Source organism: Suncus etruscus, chromosome 3 (genome assembly GCF_024139225.1).
Source record: "Suncus etruscus isolate mSunEtr1 chromosome 3, mSunEtr1.pri.cur, whole genome shotgun sequence".
In the NCBI taxonomy this organism is placed as follows: Eukaryota; Metazoa; Chordata; class Mammalia; order Eulipotyphla; family Soricidae; genus Suncus; species Suncus etruscus.
Window position 1 is genome coordinate 17,929,030 of NC_064850.1, and position 22,510 is coordinate 17,951,539.

At 43.5% G+C, this 22,510-nt stretch overlaps 1 protein-coding gene, 1 non-coding gene and 1 pseudogene across 2 annotated transcripts in view; 2 read left to right on the forward strand and 1 right to left on the reverse strand.

Moving 5' to 3' along the window:
* Nucleotides 1-2,731: 2,731 nt before the first annotated feature.
* ZNF410 (zinc finger protein 410) overlaps nucleotides 2,732-22,510 on the forward strand; it is a 34,671-nt gene continuing 14,892 nt past the window's right edge. Inside the window, exons 1-6 of the mRNA XM_049770406.1 lie at nucleotides 2,732-2,793; nucleotides 7,865-8,051; nucleotides 10,014-10,149; nucleotides 14,353-14,571; nucleotides 19,413-19,604; nucleotides 21,121-21,271. Coding sequence (XP_049626363.1) covers nucleotides 8,019-8,051; nucleotides 10,014-10,149; nucleotides 14,353-14,571; nucleotides 19,413-19,604; nucleotides 21,121-21,271 — 731 coding nt within the window. The 5' untranslated portion in view covers nucleotides 2,732-2,793; nucleotides 7,865-8,018. The remainder of the gene's footprint in view (nucleotides 2,794-7,864; nucleotides 8,052-10,013; nucleotides 10,150-14,352; nucleotides 14,572-19,412; nucleotides 19,605-21,120; nucleotides 21,272-22,510) is intronic.
* LOC126003894 (single-stranded DNA-binding protein, mitochondrial-like) lies at nucleotides 16,037-16,460 on the forward strand (annotated as a pseudogene).
* Nucleotides 21,816-21,922, reverse strand: LOC126005595 (U6 spliceosomal RNA). Its single transcript, XR_007494642.1, has one exon. It is a non-coding gene; the product is annotated as a U6 spliceosomal RNA (small nuclear RNA).

Genomic DNA, 22,510 nt, shown 5'->3' on the forward strand with positions numbered 1-22,510 from the left:
TCCCTGACATCACTCTGAACATCTCTGAGTACAGCTTTAATGTCCCCCAAGCACTGTAGGCCTGGGTAATTTCTGGTACTGCAAAGTCTGAGAAGCACCTCATCTTCAGACTCTTGCATGAAACACTGGCCCAGAAACACCAGAAGGGGCTCCCTGGATCTCTTGATTACTCCATGGTAGGTCCTTCCCTCTTCCCCACAAATATTTAATATTTCGGGATCAGGGAGATAGCTTAAAGGAGTGAGTTGCAGAGTTGGAACAATAGTACAGTGGGTAGGGTGCTTGCCTTGCATGTGATCTCCAGCACCACAGATACTCCTATACCCCACCATCACTACATCGCCATCAACTCCAGGAGTATGTCCTAAGCTAGTGTTCCTGGCATGGCCCAAAAAACAAACAAAAATGATGAGTTGTGTGCATGAGATTCATGTCTGATCCAGGCACTATTGTGGGAATGACCCTTAGCACTGCAAAGCAGAGCCCCCAAACAATAACAACTATTAATACTGCTAAAATGATGTTTGAAAAGCTACTTAGTTTTTGTTGAACTGGAAATGCTTTATCTAATTCTTTCTCTGAAACTTGATCAAAGTATAAAATTAGGTTAGTCTTTCCTTACTTCCGGTGGAAAAGCATGTATATTATAAAACGCTAAAGTATACAGCAATATACTTTATGACAGTATGTTTATGACAGAAAATAATTGAGTTTGATTAAAAAATTACTAGGATTTACTATGGAAAACGATCTACTAGTGTTCTGTAGTTCACTGTATAACCTAAAAGCTCAAATATATGTTGTTAGAAGTAAGCTTACATTATCAAACGGTATCAAATAGCTGTAAGATTTTGAAGGCAAATAGAAATACTACTTGGAGTTGTAGGTGCTTAAAAAGTTTATGTGAAGCAAGTTTTTTTTACTAGTTCTTATTGAACAAAACTTACTTAGCAGTGAGAAGAATGAGAGGAAATGCGCGTTCAAGAGAGAATGCCACTTCTCCAGAGTGGAAGGAAAAAAAAAAAGCAGCAAGATTTAGAGACAAGCATGCAAGAACAGGGCTAGAAGAGTAAACTGGTGCTTAAGAAATTTTAGAGGGGCGGCCGGAGAGATAACACAGCGGCATTTGCCTTGCAAGCAGCTGATCCAGGACCTAAGGTGGTTGGTTCAAATCCCGGCGTCCCATATGTTCCCCCGTGCCTGCCAGGAGCAATTTCTGAGCAGATAGCCAGGAGTAACCCCTGAGCACTGCCGGGTGTGGACCAAAAACCAAAAAAAAAAAAAAAAAAAAAGGAAAGAAAGAAAAGAGACTTTAGAGGGGCCAGCGAGCCACTTCGAGTGGTTCAGCTGGTTTATGCGGACTACGTGCAGGATGCTGTGGGATCAGTGGCATTTCATGGCCCCAGCACTGTTGGGCGTAGTCCTGGCGGCTGCCCAGTGAGCACCATCCCTTGGCACAGAACCTGCGAACCTTTAGCAGCCTCTACCGAGCACTAGTGGTGTGGCCTTGTCAAACCTGAGCACTGTGGTGTGGCCCCTAGGTAGGAAGGATTTAAACAGCACAGACAGCTTCAAAAAAGGTCGGGATTGGGAAAATTCACAAATGGTTATAAACATGAATGTTTCAAAAAACAAGTTTGTTTAATTGTAACCAATATATTAAAACAGTAAACTTTGAAAATATTTTTCTGAATGTTGTGCTGCTTTATGGTCACCTATTTAGACACTGCTGTATTTTTGTCTGCAACATTTGTACAAAGATTCAAACTTTCAGAATCTCTGTCGCCCCATAGGCTTTAGAAGCCTTTTCTTTCATATACAATTTCTTTTTTTAGGGGGGGGGGGTTACATCGGTGGTGCTCAGGATTATTCCTAGTGGTGCTCAGGGGGATCCTATGGAGTGTTGGGGATCAAACTCAGGTCTACGGGGTGCAATCCAGAAAAGGCTTCATGTTTTTTGGTCTGTGAGTTATAAAACTCACAGAACTGCCTAATCCCAACCTCTTATTTGTGCTGGGATCTTTACCTACCTCAAAATATCTCTTTGGAACCTAGGAGGATATGTATACATAAGTAATAATTAATTCTCTTCTCCTGAAATGTATTAACTGCTCTTTTGTTTGATCACCATGCCATATTAAATCGCCATTACTGTGACAAACTAACCCTACTGCACCCATACATTAGGTAGTCTTTTTTTTAACTATGCACACATCTGCAATTCCCCTTTCACAATCTTAGCCGAGTACCTTCTGCATTCAAAAAAACGGATGATTTCACCAAGTCAAGAAGTCATTCCAAAGAGAGCCCAAAATGACATGACTCTCCAGCCAGGACATCAGAGAATACTTTACACCCTAATATCCTGAACTTCACCCCTCCCCCCCCAAAACCCCAAAACAAAACAAAAAAACAAGAGACAAGAGTCCCCATATGCACCCAATTTCTGCAACTTTCCCTCGCAGGCTGGGGAAGTATCTAAAGTTCTCTTTCCAGAGCAATTAATTGGAGCAATGATCTGGGCAGCCAGAAAAACCACCCCACTGGTGGAGGGCGAGTGAGCATGCGCGTGGAGGGGGGGAGCCGGTGGGCGAGTGAGTATAGGCGTCGAAGGCGACAGCGGGCGAGTGAGCATGCGCCTGGAGAGCGGCGGGAGAGTGAGCATGCGCGGAGAGGGGGCGGCGTCCAGACTTCCGGTCCCGCGCTGCGCGACTTCCGGCAAGAGCCGGAAGTCACAGTGTGGACGGAATTGATGGCGGACGGTCGCACTCGGGGCTGCCCTGGACGCGCGAGGTAGGCGGGCTGGGGCCGGCGCAGGCCACACCCACCGGCTTGGGGCGACCCTGAGCCGGGGAGGGAGTGGGGACGCTGCCCTTGGCGGGCTCGAGCCCCGATCGCCTCCGGGGAGGACCGTGAGCCCGCCACCCCGGCAGCCCTGCGCCCTCCCGGGAGGAAGAGAGGTCGGCCGTGGAGGGCCTGGGGTGGGGGCGAGTTTGGGGCCCGGGGCCCGGCTGCAGCCTCGCTCCTTCCTCTGGACTTCTGCCTGCAGAAGAAAGACCCCAAGAGTTGGGTGAAGTTGATGCTACTTTAAAAAGAATTAATTAGTGTCGCTAATTAATTTAGTTAAATTAATAACTCGATTAGTTAATTTAGTTGAATGGATTAAGCAGAAAGAATGGCTTTTTAAAAGGCACCGTTAGGAAGCCAAACTGTGTATTTATGTGGGGCTTACTTTAAGCATTGTGCTTCTTTACTTTGCATGCACCAGGTTGGGCAGCATTTACTTGCCAAGAGGAAAGGGGTATTTTGACATGAAGGTGGGGACAGTGGTTGTCAGTGAGGATTTCCCTTCTTTGCTTATTTATTTATTTATTTTTGGTTTTGGTTTTTTGGGTTACACCCGACAGAGCTCAGGGGTTCCACTTGGTTATGCACTAAGAAGTCACTCCTGGCAGCCTCACTCGGGGAACCATATGGGATGTCAGGATTCGAACCACCGGCCTTCTGCATAGAAAGCAAACGCCCTACCTCCTCAGAATGGCTTTTTAAAAGGCGCCGTTAGGAAGCGAAATCGTATTGATGTAGGACTTAAGCTTTGTGCTTCTTTACTGTTCTTTTGATGCTCCAGGTTGGGCAGCATTTACTTGCAAAGAGAAAAGGGTATTTTGAGGGGAGGGAGGGGGTTTGGGCCACACCCGGCGGCGCTCAGGGGTAATGTTACTTACTCCTGGCTCTCTGCTCAGAAATCGCTCCTGGCAGGCACGGGGGGGGGGGGGGGGGGGGATCATATGGGATGCCCTGATTCGAACCACTCACTCACTGCCCATCCTGGAATGGCTGCTTGCAAGGCTAACACCCTACCACTGTGCTATTTCTCCAGCCCTCCCCCCCCCCAAAAAAGGGATATTTTTATATGAAGGCGGGGACATAGGTTGTCACATTGTGAGGATACAGTGTGAGGATTTCCCTTCTTTGCCTTTTTTTTTTTAATCGGCATCCGAAGGGACTAGACAGCTGCTGGAGGAGGGGGTGGCACTATGGGATGCTGGGGATCTAATACTGCAGCCCTTGAGACAGACATCTATATCCTCGGCCCTTTTGGTGTTGTCTTAAAGGGACAGAGTAAACTAAATGATGATTTAGGTTCTTTTTGTTTGTTTGTTTTTGGTTTTTGGGTCACACCCAGCAGCAATCAGGGGTTACTCCTGGCTCCATGCTCAGAAATCGCTCCTGGCAGGCTCGGGGGACCATATGGGATGCTGGGATTCGAACCATCGTCCTTCTGCATGCAAGGCAAATGCCCTACCTCCATGCTATCTCTCCGGCCCCCTTTTCTTTTTTTCTTTGTTTTAAGTTTTGCATCTATGCAGCTGTGTCAGCCTTTTCTCTCTGTAAATGAAGGCACATGCCTTGTTCAGCAAATATTTCTTGACTGCTGAGTTTGTGCAAAGGAATGTACTGTGTTCGTGGGGGAAAGCACCAGTATACTTGAACAATCCCAGCAAGTGAGGAAAATATTTGTGTAGACAACTAACACTGGTTGCTATACAGAGGTTAAGACAGTGTATTATGGAACTGATTTGTTGGGATGAGAGGGAAAGGAATTGGCTTTTCGTGGAGAGCGTGACATATGAATCGTAGTTAAAAATTAGGGAATTCCGGGGCCGGAGAGATAGCATGGAGGTAAGGCATTTGCCTTGCATGCAGAAGGATGGTGGTTCGAATCCCGGCATCCCATATGTTCCCCCGAGCCTGCCAGGAGCGATTTCTGAGCATAGAGCCAGGAGTAACCCCTGAGCACTGCCGGGTGTGATCCAAAAACCAAAAACAAAAAACAAAAAAATGCCATTTGGGGCGGCCGAGGTGGCGCTAGAGGTAAGGTGTCTGCCTTGCCAAGCGCTAGCCAAGGAAGGACTGCGGTTCTATCCCCCAGCGTCCCATATGGTCCCCCAAGCCAGGGACAATTTCTGAGCGCTTAGCCAGCAGTAACCCTTGAGCATCAAATGGGTGAGGCCCGAAAAACAACAAAAAAAAAAAATTAGGGAATTCCACGAGATTAGAATTGGATTATGGGCCGGAGTGATTGCACAGCGGTAGGGCATTTGCCTTGCACGCTGCTGACCCAGGACAGATCGAGGTTCTGACCCCAGCCTCCCATATGGTCCCTCGCGCCTGCCAGGAGTGATTTCTGAGCACAGAACCAGGAATAACTCCTGAGCGCCTCCGGTGTGCCCAAATAAAACAACCAAAAAAACTGGATTATGGGTTGAAGAAGTACCCTGGATAGAGACATCTTGCACTGAGATTGAGTGTGTTCATTTATTTAGTAATGGCCCAGGGTGGGTGTAAGGGTTCAAAAAAAAAAGACTATGTTGCTACTGGAGGACATAAAATAGAATATTTGAAATTCCTTGTTTTGGGATTTAACTATATCCTAAAAGCATTAATTGGACTTTGATTAAGGAGAGTGGAAAGATAACTGGAGTGGCTGTGAAAAGAGTGGAGTGGATAATGGGAATTTTAAGGGAAAACATGACCACTTGGAAGCCTATTTTAAGTGTGAAAGCCTTTAGAGACCTAAATAAGGCATTCCAGATGGAATAAATTTAAGGGAATTAGAGCCACTGGTGTTTAAATATGGAGGATGAAAGAGATAAAGATCTTGAATTTGCAAGTGAGTGGTTGGACAATTAGGTAATAATGGAAGTGGATAATATAGGAAGAACAGGTTTGGTGGGGGCCTGATAATTTGGTTTCTGAGCATTGTTAGGTTTGAGATGTTAAATATCTGTGAAGATAAATGCAACAGTCATTAAGAAATGAAACGTTGGTGCTCTGAGGAAAAGTCAAGAATAGAGACAAAAATTCTGATGTTAAAATGGGGAGATGACCCAAGCAAGGGACTTGGAGTGCTAACTTTGCATAAGGGGTCCCAGATTTGATACCCAACACCACAGTGATTTCTGTAAGCAGAACTAGGAGTACCCCTGAGCACTGCTGGGTATGGCCCCCAAATTAAAAAAAATTACCTTATCATATTATAGACCATGTTTTAAATAGTTGCCCATAGTACATTTATTTCTGCCACTTGATCTTCCAGCACCAATGTAAAATTCTTTCTTCTACCATTGTCCTAAAATTCCTACCTAATCTCAAACCTGTCCCCTTGGCAGGAACAAAAGAATATATTTTATATCACTTGTTTACAGTTTAGAGATAATAAAATTACTTTTAAAAATAGAGCAAAAAGAAAATTTATGAAAATTATTCTATCTTGCACTGAGGTCATTGAGTAATCATTGTCAGAGGGTTTACAAAGCTCTTTGTTGCTAGTTGAATTTCTGTTATTTCTTGTTTTTGAACATTAGGTGGCTCTAAATCCACGTTGACATCAAAATTGATGTGTTCCTACTGGGGTGACAGTATTGAAAAATTTGGAGTTGTTTTGTAGTCCAGGAATTCAAAGCTCTGTGGCCAATACTGCAGCTTCTGCGGGGGCATGGTTTTGGGTGCCAAGTCTTCTGGAAGTAGGAGAAAGCAGGCAGGCAGGGATGATAGAGAATGTTTGCATTCCCTTTGACGAAGTCCTGGTAATGTTAGCCCAAATACTGGCATACCTGGCGTTTTGGTTGGTTTAGCATCTCTGCAGAAGTCAGTGGTTAAGTGGTGAAGCTGAGCTATCAGGTTTAGAGAGCTAGTTCAGCGGTAATGCATGCTAATGCATGCGGCCAACCCGGGATGGACCAGGCTCAAGTTCCTGGCATCCCATATGGTCCCTCGAGCTTGCCTGAAGTGATGTATGAGCGCAGAGCCAGGAGTGGCCCCTGAACATCGCAAGGTGTGGCCCAAAAACCAATCAACGAATAAATAAATTGCTTAAAAAAAAAAAAAGCTGAGTTGTCGATAAAGCAGCAGTTGTGTGTGATGGGCGCAGTCGGTAAAGCTTCAATAGACCAGGAACTTGGCCCTCCTCTCCTCCCGAGGTTGCTTACTTTCAGCTGCAAAGCCAGTGTACCCATGATTTTCACAGTATGGTTTAGTTTACATCTCTTTTGAGAGAATTGAGTGAGTCTATGGAGCTGGCTGAATGCAGACATGGTGATGGGAGGTGTCATTAAATCTTTATAATACAATATTTAGGAGTATAATATTATGGTACTTTGGATGTGCTGAACCCTAAACTCTTCTATGCTTAGGATTTAGCTCCATGCTTGGGGTTCATTACAGTTTGTGTTGGGAACTTTGAGTTGCCAGGGATTATATCTGGGACTTGAGCTTGCAAAGCAGGCACACAGCCCTATCTAGCTCCTAAGTGTCTGTTTTCATTGGACATTGTCTGTTCTTTGTTTCCTTATGTATTGCATGCAAATGAGAGTAACTGTTATTTTCCCTCTTCTGCCTTAGTTTGCTTATCAAGATCCCCTCTTGTTCTATGCATGTTGTGACAAAAGATAAGATTTCATTTTTTTTTTTGGTTTTTGGGTTACACCTGGCAGCGCTCAGGGTTACTCCTGGCTCTACGCTCAGAAATCCTCCTGGCAGGCTCAGGACCATATGGGATGCCGGGATTCTTTTATGAACTTTTTTTATTTTGGTTTTTGGGCCACACCCAGTGCTGCTCAGGTGTTACTCCTGGCTATGCACTCAGAAATTGCTCCTGGCTTGGGGGACATGGGAATTCGGGGGATGGAACCACAGTCCATCATGGGTCAGCCGCGTGCAGGGCAAATGCTCTACACTGTGCTATTTCTTCCGTCCCCCACTGTACCCTTATTTGGCTCCCTGCTATTATTTTTTTAGATAAATAATTGTTTATTATTTATTTGCTTTTAATTCTATCTTGCTCTTTTTCTTTCTGTTTTAGGTTAAATTGATTATGCACTCAGCATAGCATCTTAAGGAAAAGTATAGTATTTCCTAAAGGAATATGAGCACAATACAGTAGAAAGGTGTCATTGACGCCAAGTTGCAATTTTGACCTGTTCCCTGAACAGCTACAGGATTTGGAAGCTGAATCAATGTTATCAGATGAGTTAGAATCCAAACCAGAGGTGAGTTCAGTCATCTTCCTTTTCTTTCGGCTGGGCATTATATTTCAATCCAGGTCCACCGTGTGCAAGGCAAACACCCTACTGCTGTACTATCTATCCAGCCCAGTTTTCTAAGTAAATTTTTTTTGTTTTGTTTGTTCGTTTTTTTTTGGGCCACACCCAGCAGCGCTCAGTGGTTACTCCTGGCTATCTGCTCAGAAATAGCTCCTGGTAGACACGAGGGACCATATGGGACACCAGGATTTGAACCAATTACCTTAGGTCCTGGATCACTGCTTGCAAATCAAACACCACTGTGCTATCTCTCCGGCCCTTCTAAATAATTTTTATATATTCCTCCTTGAATCCTTTTAGTAACTCAGTCTGATTAAATATATATATTATGCAAAAAAGAATCAAGTGGGTCAGAGCAATACTACAGCGAGTAGAGTGCTTGCCTTGCAAGGAATCAATCTGGGTTCAACCCCGAGCATCTCATGTGGTCCCCAAGGCCAACAGAAATGATTATGTTATAGTTTATCTAAGTAACATGACTAATTAGAAGCAATATAATTCATTAAATCTAAGTGACCTAATTTCATGTGGCTGGAGAGAGTTCAATAGGCTGAGCATCTGCTTTACATGCAGGTGGCCTGGTTTTGATTCCTAGCGTCCCATATGGTCCCAAGCCTGCCAGAAGCAATTTCTGAACACAGCCAGGAAGGAGTAACCACTGAGTGTCACCAGGTGTGGCCCAAAAACAAATAAACAAACAAAAAAAGAAATCATATAGAAAATTACACTTAGCATTTTTTAAAATAAAGGTCACACTCAAAGGTCAAGTGTGGAGGGTAGGATATTCTCAGTCATGCTCACCTAACAATGGCCCTCTTGATTTGTCATACGAACTGTGCCTGGGCCTTGTACATGTGCCCTCCACTATCAACTGTCTTTTCAGCTTCAACAGTGACTTATTATTTTTTGTTCCTTGGGCCACACCCAGTGACGCTCAGGGGTTACTCTTGGTTATGCACTCAGAAATCGCTCCTGGCTTGGGGATACTGGGGGATTGAACCACTATCTGTCCTGGGTCAGCACATGCAAGGCAAACGCCCTACTGCTTGTGCCACTGCTCTGACCCAACAGTGGCATTTTTTTTTTTTTTGGTGGCTTTTGGGTCACACCCGGCAGTGCTCAGGGGTTACTCCTGGGTCCATGCTCAGAAATTACTCCTGGCAGGCATGGGGGACCATATGGGATGCTGGGATTCAAACCGATAACCTTCTGCATGAAAGGCAAACGCCTTACCTCCATGCTATCTCTCTGGCCCCAACAGTGGCATTTTTTAATGCATCACTTAAAATTACAATTTCTTTCATTTTTTTTTTTGTTTGTTTGTTTTTGGGCCACAAAGTGACGCTCAGGGATTATTCCTGGCTATGTGCTCAGAAATTGCTCCTGGCCTGGGGGACCATATGGGATGCCGAGGAGTGAACCCAGGCCTGTCCTGGGTCAGCTGTGTGCAAGGCAAAAAACCTATCGCTGCGCTATTGCTCCAGCCCCCAATTTTTTTTCTAATTTGTTGAGAGTAAGAGGTTAATGTAATTATGCAATTCAGATTTTTGCTCACTAAAGGACTTAATAAAAATTAGTGTTTTATGTCTTAATCTAGTTTTTTCTGTGAATATGGATGTAATGGATGGGCAATCAAGAATTAATCACCTTCAAATTTGGAGATAATTTGGGTTAATTTCTAATAATCTTTTTGTTTGTTTGTTTGTTTGTTTTTGGGTTTTTGGGGTCACACCTGGCAGTGCTCAGGGGTCACTCCTGGCTCCACGCTCAGAAATCGCTCCTGGCAGGCACAGGGGACCATATAGGATGCCGGGATTTGAACCAAACGCCTTACCTCCATGCTATCTCTCTGGCCCTATCTAACAATCTTTAATGTCGTTCTCCCCCCCCCCCCCCTTTTCCTTTCAGCTCCTGGTACAGTTTGTTCAGAATACGTCCATCCCATTGGGACAGGAGCTAGTAGAATCAGAAGCAAAGGACATTACTTGCTTGTCTCTCCTACCAGTGACTGAAGCCTCAGAATGCAGTCGGCTGATGTTACCAGGTAAAAATTCAAGTCACCGCAGATGAATTTTAAGATCATAATCTTTTCTTTGGAGCCAGTGAAATGGGTAACTGACTTTACAGCTGGTAGTTACTATAAAAATTAGGAATCATGAGGTAAAAGTGCCATGAAAGTCATAATTTCTTTGGGCTCTGTGTGAATTCAGATGATTACCCATTCAGTGTAAGTGAGAAGAAGGCCAAAGGCAGAATTCCGTGGAACTCCCTATTCAAGTCAGAGGGCATGACAGGAAAGCCTGTGCAGGAGGGAAGAAGGAAAGGCTAGAATAGTAGGAGGAATACTGGCAGGTAGTGCAGGTATGGAGAGCAGTCATTGTGTCAGATGCTTCTAGAAAAGTTGGGGAGCTAAGGATAATGTCATTGATATGGGATCAACATAGCTTGTTGATGACCTTACGGAGCCTGTTTCATGGGGACAGGGCAGAAAGCCAGACTGGCAATGGGTTGACATTTCTGTAAGCTAAGTTTAGTTAGGAAAGTAATTGCTTTCTAAAGACTTAATTGATGTGGAAAGGAAAAGAGATGGCCTTTCCTTCTAAGGAAAGTGAAGACTATATATAAAATCTAAAATATTTGAGGGTAGTTTATTCTATGAGGATAAATCCCATTCGAGATGCTGCAGAGAGTAGATAATGGGTGGAGAGGCTCTGGGAGTGAGAGAAATAGAATGCTGAGCACAGGTCCTCAAAGTAGCTTGGATGGGAAGGAAATGCTATCACTGGATTATTAGTGAGATTGCCTTTACTTTCTGGATACAGTGAAATTCTGTATTTTCTGATCCTTGTTCTAAAATCTGTTTTTTTTTTTTTTTGTTTGTTTGTTGTTTTTTTTTTTTTGGTTTTTCGGGCCCCACCCGTTTGATGCTCAGGGGCTACTCCTGCCTGGCTAAGCGCTCATAAATTGCCCCTGGCTTGGGGGGACCATATAGGACGCCGGGGGATCGAACTGTGGTCCTTCCTTGGCTACCGCTTGCAAGGCAGACACCTTACCTCTAGTGCCACCTTGCCGGCCCCTAAAATCTGTTTTTCTTTTTTGAGCCACATCAAACTTTGCTCAGGGTTTCCTCCTAACTCAGGAATTCCTTCTGGAAGTATTTGGGGAACCATATGGGGTGTAAAGGATTGAACCTGGGTTAGATGCATGCAGTGCAAATATTTTACCCACTGTGCCATCACTCCAGCTTATCCTTGTTCTAAAATATAATATTATAGGTCTGGGAGGATGACTCAGGGGGTGGAATGCATATCTTGTATATGGGAGCACTGGGTTCAAATTCTTGATACCTATTAGTCCTCAGGTACTGCCAAGTCTTGCCCAAAAAAGACAGAAGATTTTGTTATATTAGTGTTAAATCAAGGGAAGGTTGATAATTAATCTGGTAACAATTTATTCTGGATCTGCACTCAGGAATCACTCCTGACAAGCTTGACAGGCCACATAAGATGCCGAGTATAGGGGCCGGAGAGATAACACAGAGGTAGGGCATTTGCCTTACACATGGCCAACCCCGGATGGACCTAGCTAGGTTCGATTCCTGGCATCCTATATGGTCCCCCAAGCCTGCCAGGAGTAACCCCTGAGTGCTGCCCGGTGTGACCCAAAATAAACAAAAAAAGATGCCAAGTATAGAACTCGGGTCAGCCACATGAAAAGCATGCGCATTACTCATGGTACAATCGCACCAGCTATTGATTTTTTTTTTAATGATGCCAGGGATGAAGCATAGTCTCCTGCGTGCAAGGCAACTGCTCTACAACTAAGCCATGTCCCCAGCCTTTTTGAATTTTAAATGACTTTAAAATCTTTTTAAGTGATGAATAATTCAGGAAGGAAAAATATATTAAACCAATCAGTATTATTTCCAGTGAAATATTTTTCAGTCCAGCTTCTCCCCCCAAAAGCCCACAATTTTTATATGATAAAATATATATAACATTTACCATTTTAATTAACTAGTTTGACTAAATGTAACCAGTTCTGTGATATTAGGTATATTTATATCAAAGGTGCTTCTCTCCCTCCCCACCCCTTTTTTTGGATCATACCTGGTGGTACTCAGAGCTTACTGCTGGCTCTGTGCTCATGAATTACTCCTGGTGGTACATAGGGAGCATATGGGATGACAGAGATCAAACCCGAGCCAGCCCTATTGACTATACTATCACTCTAACCCTGTATAGGTTCTGTAGATTTTGAAATATCTGGTCTGTCCCTAAGATTCTATTTTATTCCTTAATTTTATTTCTTTGTAAAAGAAAAAGTAATGCTATATGTGTTCAGTAAAAGATTAATATTTGGGGCCGGAGAGATAGCATGGAGGTAAGGCGTTTGCCTTTCATGCAGAAGGTCATCGGTTCGAATCCCGGCATCCCATATGGTCCCCCGTGCCTGCCAGGAGAAATTTCTGAGCTTGGAGCCAGGAATAATCCCTGAGCACTGCCAGGTGTGACCCAAAAACCACAAAAAAAAAAAAAAAAAGATTAATATTTGCAAATACTGCATATAATAGTGCAGTATAAAAATTATTACAGTCAAAGCTAGAAATTGACGACCTCCTTAAGATAAAGTTCTAGAGAGCAAGTCTTCCAAATGATTTCTTTACTTCAGTGTAAAATCTAAGCTATGATAAAATATTTGCAAATTTCAAGAGGAACCAGAGCGATAGCGCAGTGGTAGGGCATTTGCCTTGCACACGGCAGATCCAGGACTGACCTTGGTTCAATCCCAGGCGTCCCATATGGTCCCTAAGCCAGGAGTGATTGATTTCTGAGCACATAGCCAGGAGTGACCCCTGAGCATCACCAGGAGTGGCCCAAACCCCACCCCCCCAATAAAAATAAAGAAAAAGAAAATTTCAAGGTTTTTTTTGTTTGCTTTTGTTTTGGGGCCACACCAAGTGGTGCTTATGGATTATTTCTGGCTCTACACACTCAAGAATCACCCCTAAGTGGCTCAGGCGACCATTTAGGGTGCTTAGGATTGAACTCAGATCAGCCATGTGTAAGACAAACATTCTGCCCACCGTGCTATCGCTCCAGCTCCTTGGTTATATTCTAGGGTTGGTTTTTCTCCACCCAATGATTCATCAGAATTATCTCACATATATTATAAAAATTGAAGGGAAGGGGACCAGAGTAGTGGCGCTAGTGGTAAGGCATCTGCCTGTAGCGGTAAGGTATCTACCTTACCCATACTAGCCTAGGATAGACCATGTTTTAATCCCCCAGCGTCCCATATGACCCCCCAAGCCAGGAGCGATTTCTGAGTGCATAGCCAGGAGTAACCACTGAGCTTCACCAGGTGTCACCCAAAAACCAGAAGAAAAAAAAAAGAAAATTGAAGGGAAGAATTTTTGTCTATTGAAATATAACTTAGATTTTAGTACCTACCTTTTTTGGGAGGATGAGGGAGGTTCTTTATCTGGTGACATTCAGGAAGTTGCTCCTGGCTTTGCACTAAGAAATTATTCCTAGCAGGCTCGGAGGACTATGTGGAAGCCAGGGAGAAGCCAGGTTGGCCTCATACAAGGCAAATGTTCTACTCGTGCCAGATCTTAGAACCTCCCTTTTTGGTTTTTTGGTTTGCTCAGGGCTTGTTTTCAGCAGTGCTGGGAAGTATGGGGTTCCAGGGATTGAACTGGGCCTCCCACATACGAAGAACACTCTGTAGCCCTTTCAGCTATCTTCCTAACCTCTTGATCCTGCCCATAAGTTAGTTTTGATTGTTCAGCTATGCTTTTTTCTTTTTCTTTTTTCTTTTTAAGCTATGCTTTTTTAAAGGAAAAGTACTGATAATGGGTCTCAAAAGAAAAAACATCTATAATGTTAAATGTGGATACTTGGTTATTAATCACTACCATCTTATCGGTAGAGTCTGTTCCTATTTTGACTGAATGTCTATAGATCTTAAAGCCATTACTCTTGTATTTTGAGGGGAGGCACTTGCCTTGCCTGGGGCTAACCCCAGTTTGATTCGTGGCACCACATGTGTTTTCTAAGCATTGTCAGGAGTAAGTGCAGGTGTGGCCCAGCCCCCTTCCCCTCATCCTAAATAAATCTTATCTGTTCCTATAATGATATTAGATAGTAAGGGATATAACAAGGATATTAGGTACTATGTATTAAAATGGTGAATTCCTTGGAGTTGGGTACTACCTAAAGCTGTGGTATTTTCCCTTTACTAGATGATACTCCGAATCATACTAATTCCTCCAAGGAGGTCCCTTCCTCGGCTGTGCTGAGAAGCCTTCAGGTGAATGTGGGCCCAGACGGAGAAGAGACAAGGGCTCAGACTATACAGAAGTCCCCGGAGTTTTTGTCCACCCCAGAGTCTCCTAGCTTGTTGCAAGATCTACAGCCAAGTGATAGCACTTCCTTTATTCTTCTTAATCTAACCAGAACAGGTATATTTTAAAATTCTTTTATGAATTCTGTGTATGCTTAAGAGAAATATTAAGGGGAGAGAGGGTGTGAGCATATGAATTCATACTTAAAATGGAAAGAGGCTTTATTTTGTTTTTTTTTTTTGAGAATTGCTATTAGTCTCGTAATCAATTGAACACATAAAGAGAAGGCAGACTCTAGAATGTCTTAGAATTTGGGGAGGCAGGCAGAGCAAGAGTAGAACAGGCAAGGCTCTTCCTTTGTATGCGGCCAACCTGGGTTAGATCCCCAATATTCTATTATAGTTCCTGAGTCTGCCTGGAGTGATATCTGAGCACCACTAAGTGAAGCCAAAAATACCCCCACCTCTAAAAAATAAAAAAGAAGAAAAGAAAGAAAATGGGAAAAATAAAGACTTTTCTTTGGAAAATTAAGTAGTACCAATCACAAGGTAGTGCAGGGTGCCCAACGTCTGAAGAAATTATCAAGTTCCTTTGTACCTGTTAGTTTGATATTTTGTTTGTTTTGTTTTGTTTTTGGTCTTTTGGGTCACACCCGGCAGCCAGAGATTACTCCTGGCTCTACGCCCAGAAATCGTTCCTGGCAGGCTCGGGGAACCATATGGGATGCTGGGATTCGAACCACCATCCTTCTGCATGCAAGGCAAAGGCCCTACCTTCATTCTATCTCTGGCCCCTTACTCTGATATTTTCTAGAGTTTGAAATAGTAATTCTGGGGGCCAGAGAGGTGGCATGGAGGTAAGGCGTTTACATTTCATGCAGAAGGTCATCGGTTCGAATCCTGGCATCCCATATGGTCCCCCGTGCCTGCCAGGAGCAGTTTCTGAGCACAGAGCCAGGAAAAACCCCTGAGCACTGCCGGGTGTGACCCAAAAACCACAAAAAAAAAAAAGAAATAGTAATTCTGAGTTTTAAAGAGGTCTAGTGTAAAATAATTATTTTTAGTTCTTTTTGCATTTAAGAAGTGTATGAGGGGGACCGGTTCAATAGCACAGCAGTAAAGCATTAACCTTGCATGTGGCTGACCCAGGACGGACTTGGGTTCGATCCCTGTCGTCCCATATGGTCCCCCGATCCAGGAGTGATTTCTGAGCGCATAGCCAGGAGTAACCCCTGAGCATAACTGGGTGTATGAGGGAGCTGGAATGATGATATTGCAGGTAGAATTTTACTTTCACATGGCTGACCTGGGTTTAATCTCGGGCATCTCATATGGTCCTCTGAATCCTGAGTACAGAGTCCTGAGTAAGCCAGATGTGGCCTGAAAACCAGAAAAATAAATTAACAACAACAACAACAACAACAAACAGAATTATATGAAACAGAGGGCATGGGTTCTTTCATTCAGAACAATTTGGAGAAGGAAGGCCATTTAATAGGGAAACAAACATAAGAGAGAGTATAAGGTCCAGGGGAGGAAGGAAAGGCTAAAGATTAGATTTATATGAAAAGACATTAGAAACCATGTTTTGAAGACCTGTGTTATGGTGTTTCCCCAGTTTGTAAGACACTAGTCTGAGGTAGTGAGTAGCTTGGTTCTTACGCAATTACTAAGATATGTGGACCAGGTTCCTGTAATGGGACAGGTGGGAGGGAAAAACCCAGTCACAGTATTTTCTCTATCAACAAATGAGACGTGGCAATCTGGGGAATATAGAGCATACCAGCTGGTGATGTCTGTCAGACATTGGTATTTGATAATGGTATTTTGGACAGGCCTCAGAGATGTAGCAGAGATATGAAGGAGTCTCGAATTTTGTGGAAGGGAAAGTAGACTATGGTGAATACATAAATAAAAATAATGTGAGCAACAAGCAACGACAATTAGAGCTGATAACAATTTCTGAGTGACCAAACAAGAGAAGAATTTGAACATTATTATCTTTGAACATTATTTGGTACAGTTTATTTCTAAATCATGTCTAATGTTTAGTTTAAAAAATAAGGACAGATGGGGCCAGAGCGGTGGTGCAAATGTTAGGGTGTTTGCCTTGCCCGCGCTACCTAGGACGGACTGTGGTTTGATCCCCCGGCATCCCATATGGTCCCCCAAGTCAGGAGCAGTTTCTGAGCGTATAGCCAGGAGTAACCCCTGAGTGTCACCGGGTGTGGCCCAAAAACAAACAACAACAAAAAAAAGTTAGGACAGAAATTAAAATGCTCTTATATGAAAACAGGAAAATAGAAAAAAGATGCACTGGAAGGAGCAACTATAGAAGGGTAGAAAAAGAAAAAAGTTTGGGGCCGGCGAGGTGGCGCTAGAGGTAAGGTGTCTGCCTTGCAAGCGCTAGCCAAGGAAGGACCGTGGTTCGATCCTTCCGTCCCATATGGTCCCCCCAAGCCAGGGGCCATTTCTGAGCGCTTAGCCAGGAGTAACCCCTGAGCATCAAACGGGTGTGGCCCGAAAAAACAAAAAAAAAAGAAAAAAGTTTGTGAATGGGCTATAACTCGGCTGTAGAGAGCACTAGCAAGCACACATTCATCAAAGAGTTGGGGGATCTGAGGAAATGTACTAGATCATTGTGGGAGACCGAGCACCCCACATAATCAATGGAATTCTGGATGAATTTTCCACCGCCTGCCTGATTCAAGCCATAAAGTTTGCAGAGCCCCGAACCAACAGAAAACTCTGCAAATAAATTTAGCTCAGCACGGGGCCGGGCGGTGGCGCTAAAGGTAAGGTGCCTGCCTTACCTGCGCTACCCTAGGACGGACCACGGTTTGGTCCCCCAAGCCAGGAGCGACTTCTGAGCGCATAGCCAGGAGTAACCCCTGAGCGTCACCGGGTGTGGCCCAAAAACCAAAAAAAAAAAAAAAAAAAAAAAAAATTAGCTCAGCACAAAGAATCTGGCTTAACCAGATTCCTTAACCTTTCCATGGAACCTGTTTTTGTAACTGCTCTCAAGCATGTAGTTATAGATAGGTTTTTGTAAGGTTTAAACTGTGATCTAAATGGAAAATAGGCTAAACAAAAAATTGTATTTGCGTAAATATCAATTAGCTATTTGTTTAAGGATTTGCTTCCCCTCCCCCCATCCTGCCAGGTTCCTCTTTATCCTTCCTGCCATCAAAATGTGTTTATGCTCCCATTGGTTAAAATTGTTGTACTTGTACAAATCTGATTGGTCTATGTTTCAATCCTATGTTACTACTCCTCCCACTGAAGCAGGGCATAAAAACCCTGTTCTCCCTTCAATAAACCTCTTGACTGGAACACACCTTGAGCATTTTACTAACTTCTGCAGCTTAATTTTTTAGGTGTTCACAAAAGAGCTTAACACTCGCGAATTATTTGTAGCTGCTTTCTGCCTTCTGTCCCGGTTGAGAGAAAGCTGCTGGCCGGAATTCTCTCCCAGTAAAGGGCAGGAGCAGAGACAGTTATAGATCATGTCAAATACTACAGGGTAGGCTAGTGAGATGGAGAGTAGGAAGAGTAAATCCTGTTACTTCAGCGAGAGAATTGTCATTGAGGTTGCTGAGAATGAGCTGTGAATGGAAAGTGGAGAAAGTGGAAACAAAAGTTGTTATTGTTTTAAGAAAGTTGACTGGGATGGAACTGGAACAATGTGGTTTCCCATACGGATATTTCTTCTCTCTTCCCCCACACCTGCCAGGTGTGATCCCTGAACATAGAACCAGACAGGATTAAGCCTTGAACATAGCTGGGGGCGAAACAAAACAACCCCCCCCTCCAAATGTGCTTTCCTTTTGTGCTAGAGCAATAGTGTATCAGGTAAGGTGCTTACCATGGAAACAACTTGCTTTCTTTTGAACCCTGATCTCATATGATCCCCTGAGTCTGCCAGGAGTGATTCCTGTGTGCAAAACCAAGCAAAGAGTAAGTCCTGAGCACCAGTATGGCCCAAAACAAAAACAAACAAAAAAAGGAGTAAGCTGTAAGTACTGCTAGTGTTTCCCTATCTTAAAAAAAAAAGAAAAAGATTTTTTTAGAAAAAAAAAACATGATATAATGATAGCTAAAGAAGTGTTCAGAATTCAGAAGAATTAATTATTCTTTTTACTTTTTTGTGCCAGGTATGGCACAAAACCTGACTCTTTCCTTAGGAATCTCCTCTAGCATATTTGGGGGAACCATGTGGGGTTCTGGGGATAAAAAGGGATTGACTGTGTGCAAGGTAAGATGTGCTGTTGCTCTAGCTTCAGAATTTTCATCCTTTGGTGGGGAGGCACCCAGAGTTGCTGAGGGGTTACTTCTGGTTTTTCATTCAACAATTACTCCTGGCGATGCACAGAGAACTATGCTGAGATTAAACCTGGGTTAGCCATGTGCAAGGCAAGCCCCCCTACCTGCTGTAGTATCTCTCTAGCCCCCTCTTTAAATTTGGGCTAAGTCAGATTTTAAGGCTGTAAACTTTTAGAGGAATGAGTTGAAGTTGGAGAGTGGAGATAAGTGAAGGATACAGGAAAGGATAACTGAAAGATGAGATTGGGATTCTGGAAGTGAGGCTTAGCCTAGGCCAGGAAGAATAATTTTTGGGGAGGATAGGGGCCCACACCTGGCAGTGCTTAGGGCTCCATAAGAACTTTATATGGGATGCTGGGGATTAAACACCACCACCCCACCATCACCACCCCATCCTATAAGGTAAATACCCTACTGACTGTGCTGTCACTTGGGACCCCAGGAAGAAGAATTTGCCTCTGAAAAAGTAGGTGATGAAAGACAAACTTGTAAACTGAGAACAAAAGATAACTTAATCTTAGAAATTGTGAGGTTAAGTTCTGGAATAGCTTGTTCAGCATACAGTGCCTCTGAAACAGGGTCAAAAAAAGGGACATTGATGGCTAACTTTCACATATCCTCTTATATTTGTTACAGGTCTGGGCTCTTCAGCTGAGCACTTGGTATTTGTACAGAATGAGGCAGAGGATTCAGGGAATGATTTCCTCTCCGGTGAGAGCACTGACAGTAACATTCCGTGGTTTCTCCGAGTTCAGGAGTTGGCCCATGACAGTTTGATTGCTGCCACTCGTGCACAGCTGGCAAAGAATGCAAAAACCAGCAGCAATGGTGAGGCCCCTACAGTGTTTTCGCTTTCTGTGAAGAGATTTGGGGGATACAGTTGCTTTCTTTTCTGTTGTGTGTAATCTCTCTCTTTTTAAATTATATTTTCCTTATTTTTTGTAATCTTTATTGTTATGAACAGACAATTGAAAGCATATAAATTAGACAAGGAGATAACTTTAGCGTCAGCATACCTGCCTATTCACGGTACTGAGTTGGATCCCAGACACTGCTCTGTAAGGCCCTCTTTGTCCCTAAGCAGCAGCATCTCACTGGGCCAGGCCCCAGACTGTCAGGCCTGGACCTCCAGGACAAGCATTACTGAGCTGAGGGTAGCTCTGTAATTCATACAATACAATACAAATCTATGTTATGTTATCTTTCTGAGAAATATTTTGTGTATACCAGTTCATGTACAGGATGAATATACTAACACTCTTAATTCTCATCTTTAAATAATCTGTGAGGGCTGGTGCTAGGAATGGTTCAATCATTTGTGTTGTGCTTGCCTCACATTTGTGAGAACCTGGGTTCGATCCTTATCTTCTCACATAAACACTGAAAAATAATCTACTGGGCTTCCTTTAAAGGAAAAGTTTTTCATAGATGCTAGTATTGATTTTTTTATGTTGCTCTATAGTGTTCCTTATACTTTTGAGTTTTTGTTTTAAATGAAATCTTTTTGGATGGGAGAGACATACTCAGCAATGCCAGAGACTTTTCCCAACTTGTTACTCAGGCTCCTCCTGTGTATTTTATTATAGTAGGACCCTGTAATAATAAACACAGGACCTGAGCTAGATATTGTACCTCAGTGTCCTACATACAAGTCACATGTCTCGCCAGTTGGACTATCACGCCAGATCTCTTTTGAGTTAGTATGTCATTATAAAAAATAATTTTATCAGCTAGTGTAATAATAAAAAATCAGGGCCAGAGAGATAGTACTGGGGGTAAGATGCTTGTCTTATATCCCACCCACCCTGATTCAAATCCCTGACACCACATGATTCCCTGAGTACTGCCATGGGTTATTTTTGTCACAGTGAGAGGAACCCCTCCAAAAAATACTTTCTCTCTTTCTTTCTCTCTTTCTTTCTCTCTCTCTCCACCTTTCCCCTGTCTCCTCCCATCCCTCCCAAAACACTCTTTTTCTCTCTTTCTTTCTCTCTCTCTCCTTTCCCCTCCCTCCCCCCCCCACTCCATGAGGGAACATGGATGACTGATTGATGATCAAGAGTAAAATATAGGGGGCCGGGAAGGTGGCGCTAAAGGTAAGGTGTCTGCCTTGTAAGCGCTAGCGTAGGACGGACCGCGGTTCGATCCCCCGGTGTCCCATATGGTCCTCCCAAGCCAGGGGCGATTTCTGAGCGCATAGCCAGGAGTAATCCCTGAGTGTCAAATGGGTGTGGCCCAAAAACCAAAAAAAAAAAAAAAAAGAGTAAAATATAGAAGTTTTATTTTTGAACCAAGGTGTTTCAGTGGGGTCCTTCACTGGATTACAAGTATGTTACTTTTGCAGGAGAAAATGGTCACCTGGGTTCTGGTGATGGGCAGCCCAAAGATTCAGGACCCCTTCCTCAAGTGGAAAAGAAACTCAAGTGCACAGTTGAAGGTTGCAACCGAACATTTGTGTGGCCAGCTCACTTCAAGTACCACCTTAAGACTCATCGGTGAGCAAATCTAGGATCTGCTTTTGTAGCTCAAGAGTGTTGATGGCTCCAGAACATTCTGCCCCAGGGTTTCAGCTCAGTTGTGGTTAATGTTAAGTCTTTTCTTGAGGGCTGGAACAATAAAAGAGTGGGTAGGGTGTTTGCCTTGCACATAGTAAATCTGGGTTTGATCCCTGGCACCACCTATGGTCCTATGAGCCATGCTAGGAGTGGTCCTTGATTGCAGACCAGGAGTAAGCCCTGAGCACCACTGGGTATAGCCCCAAAACAAAAACAAACAAAAAACCCAAAACTATTTATACACTAAATGTTTTTAATGTATCTTGAAAATGTGCAGAATGAAAAGAAATAAGCGTATTTTCTTAATAAAAAATAAAGGTCTTTTTTCTTTAAAACAGGGATTTCCATATATTTTTGGTTTGTTTTTGGGCTATACGCAGCAGTGCTCAGGGCTTACTCCTGTTTTTCTACAAGATCACTTCTTGTAGGAATTGGGGGAACCATATAAGAAGCCAAGAATCAAAGTCAGGTCAGCTAATTTTTTTTAAATATGGAATGCTTCACAAATTTGAGTGTCATCCTTGTGCAGGGGCCATGCTAATCTTCTCTGTATTGTTCCAATTTTAGTATATGTGCTGCTGAAGCAAGCACAGGTCAGTTACATTTAAGGCAAGCACTTTACCTGCTGTAATATCTTCAGCGCCTGTATGTCTTGTTTACCTCATTCTTTTGTTTGTTTGTTTGTTTGTTTTTGGGCCACACCCAATTGACGCTCAGGGGTTACTCCTGGCTATGCACTCAGAAATCACCCCTGGCTTGGGGGGACCATATGGGACGCCAGGGGATCGAACCGTGGTCCATCCTATGCTAGCGCTTGTAAGGCAGACACCTTACCTCTAGCGCCACCTTCCCGGCCCCATTTACCTCATTCTTAATAACATATTTGCCATCGTAAAATATATTTGTTGCATTTGGCTTGCACAGGCTAACCTACCATGGTTCTATTCCCCCGGTACCCCATATGGTCCCTCAAGCCAGGAGCTACTTCTGAGCACATAGCCAGGAGTAAAACCTGAGCGTCACCAGGTGTGGCCCAGAAAGCCAAAAAGGAAAAAAAAGATGTATATGTCATTTTCCCTCTAATGTCTTAAAGCAAGAGTTTTGACAAAATACATTATTGTAATAATGCCCAGAGAGCTGGAAGGACTGACTCTCAATGTGAAGCTACCACATAGAGTG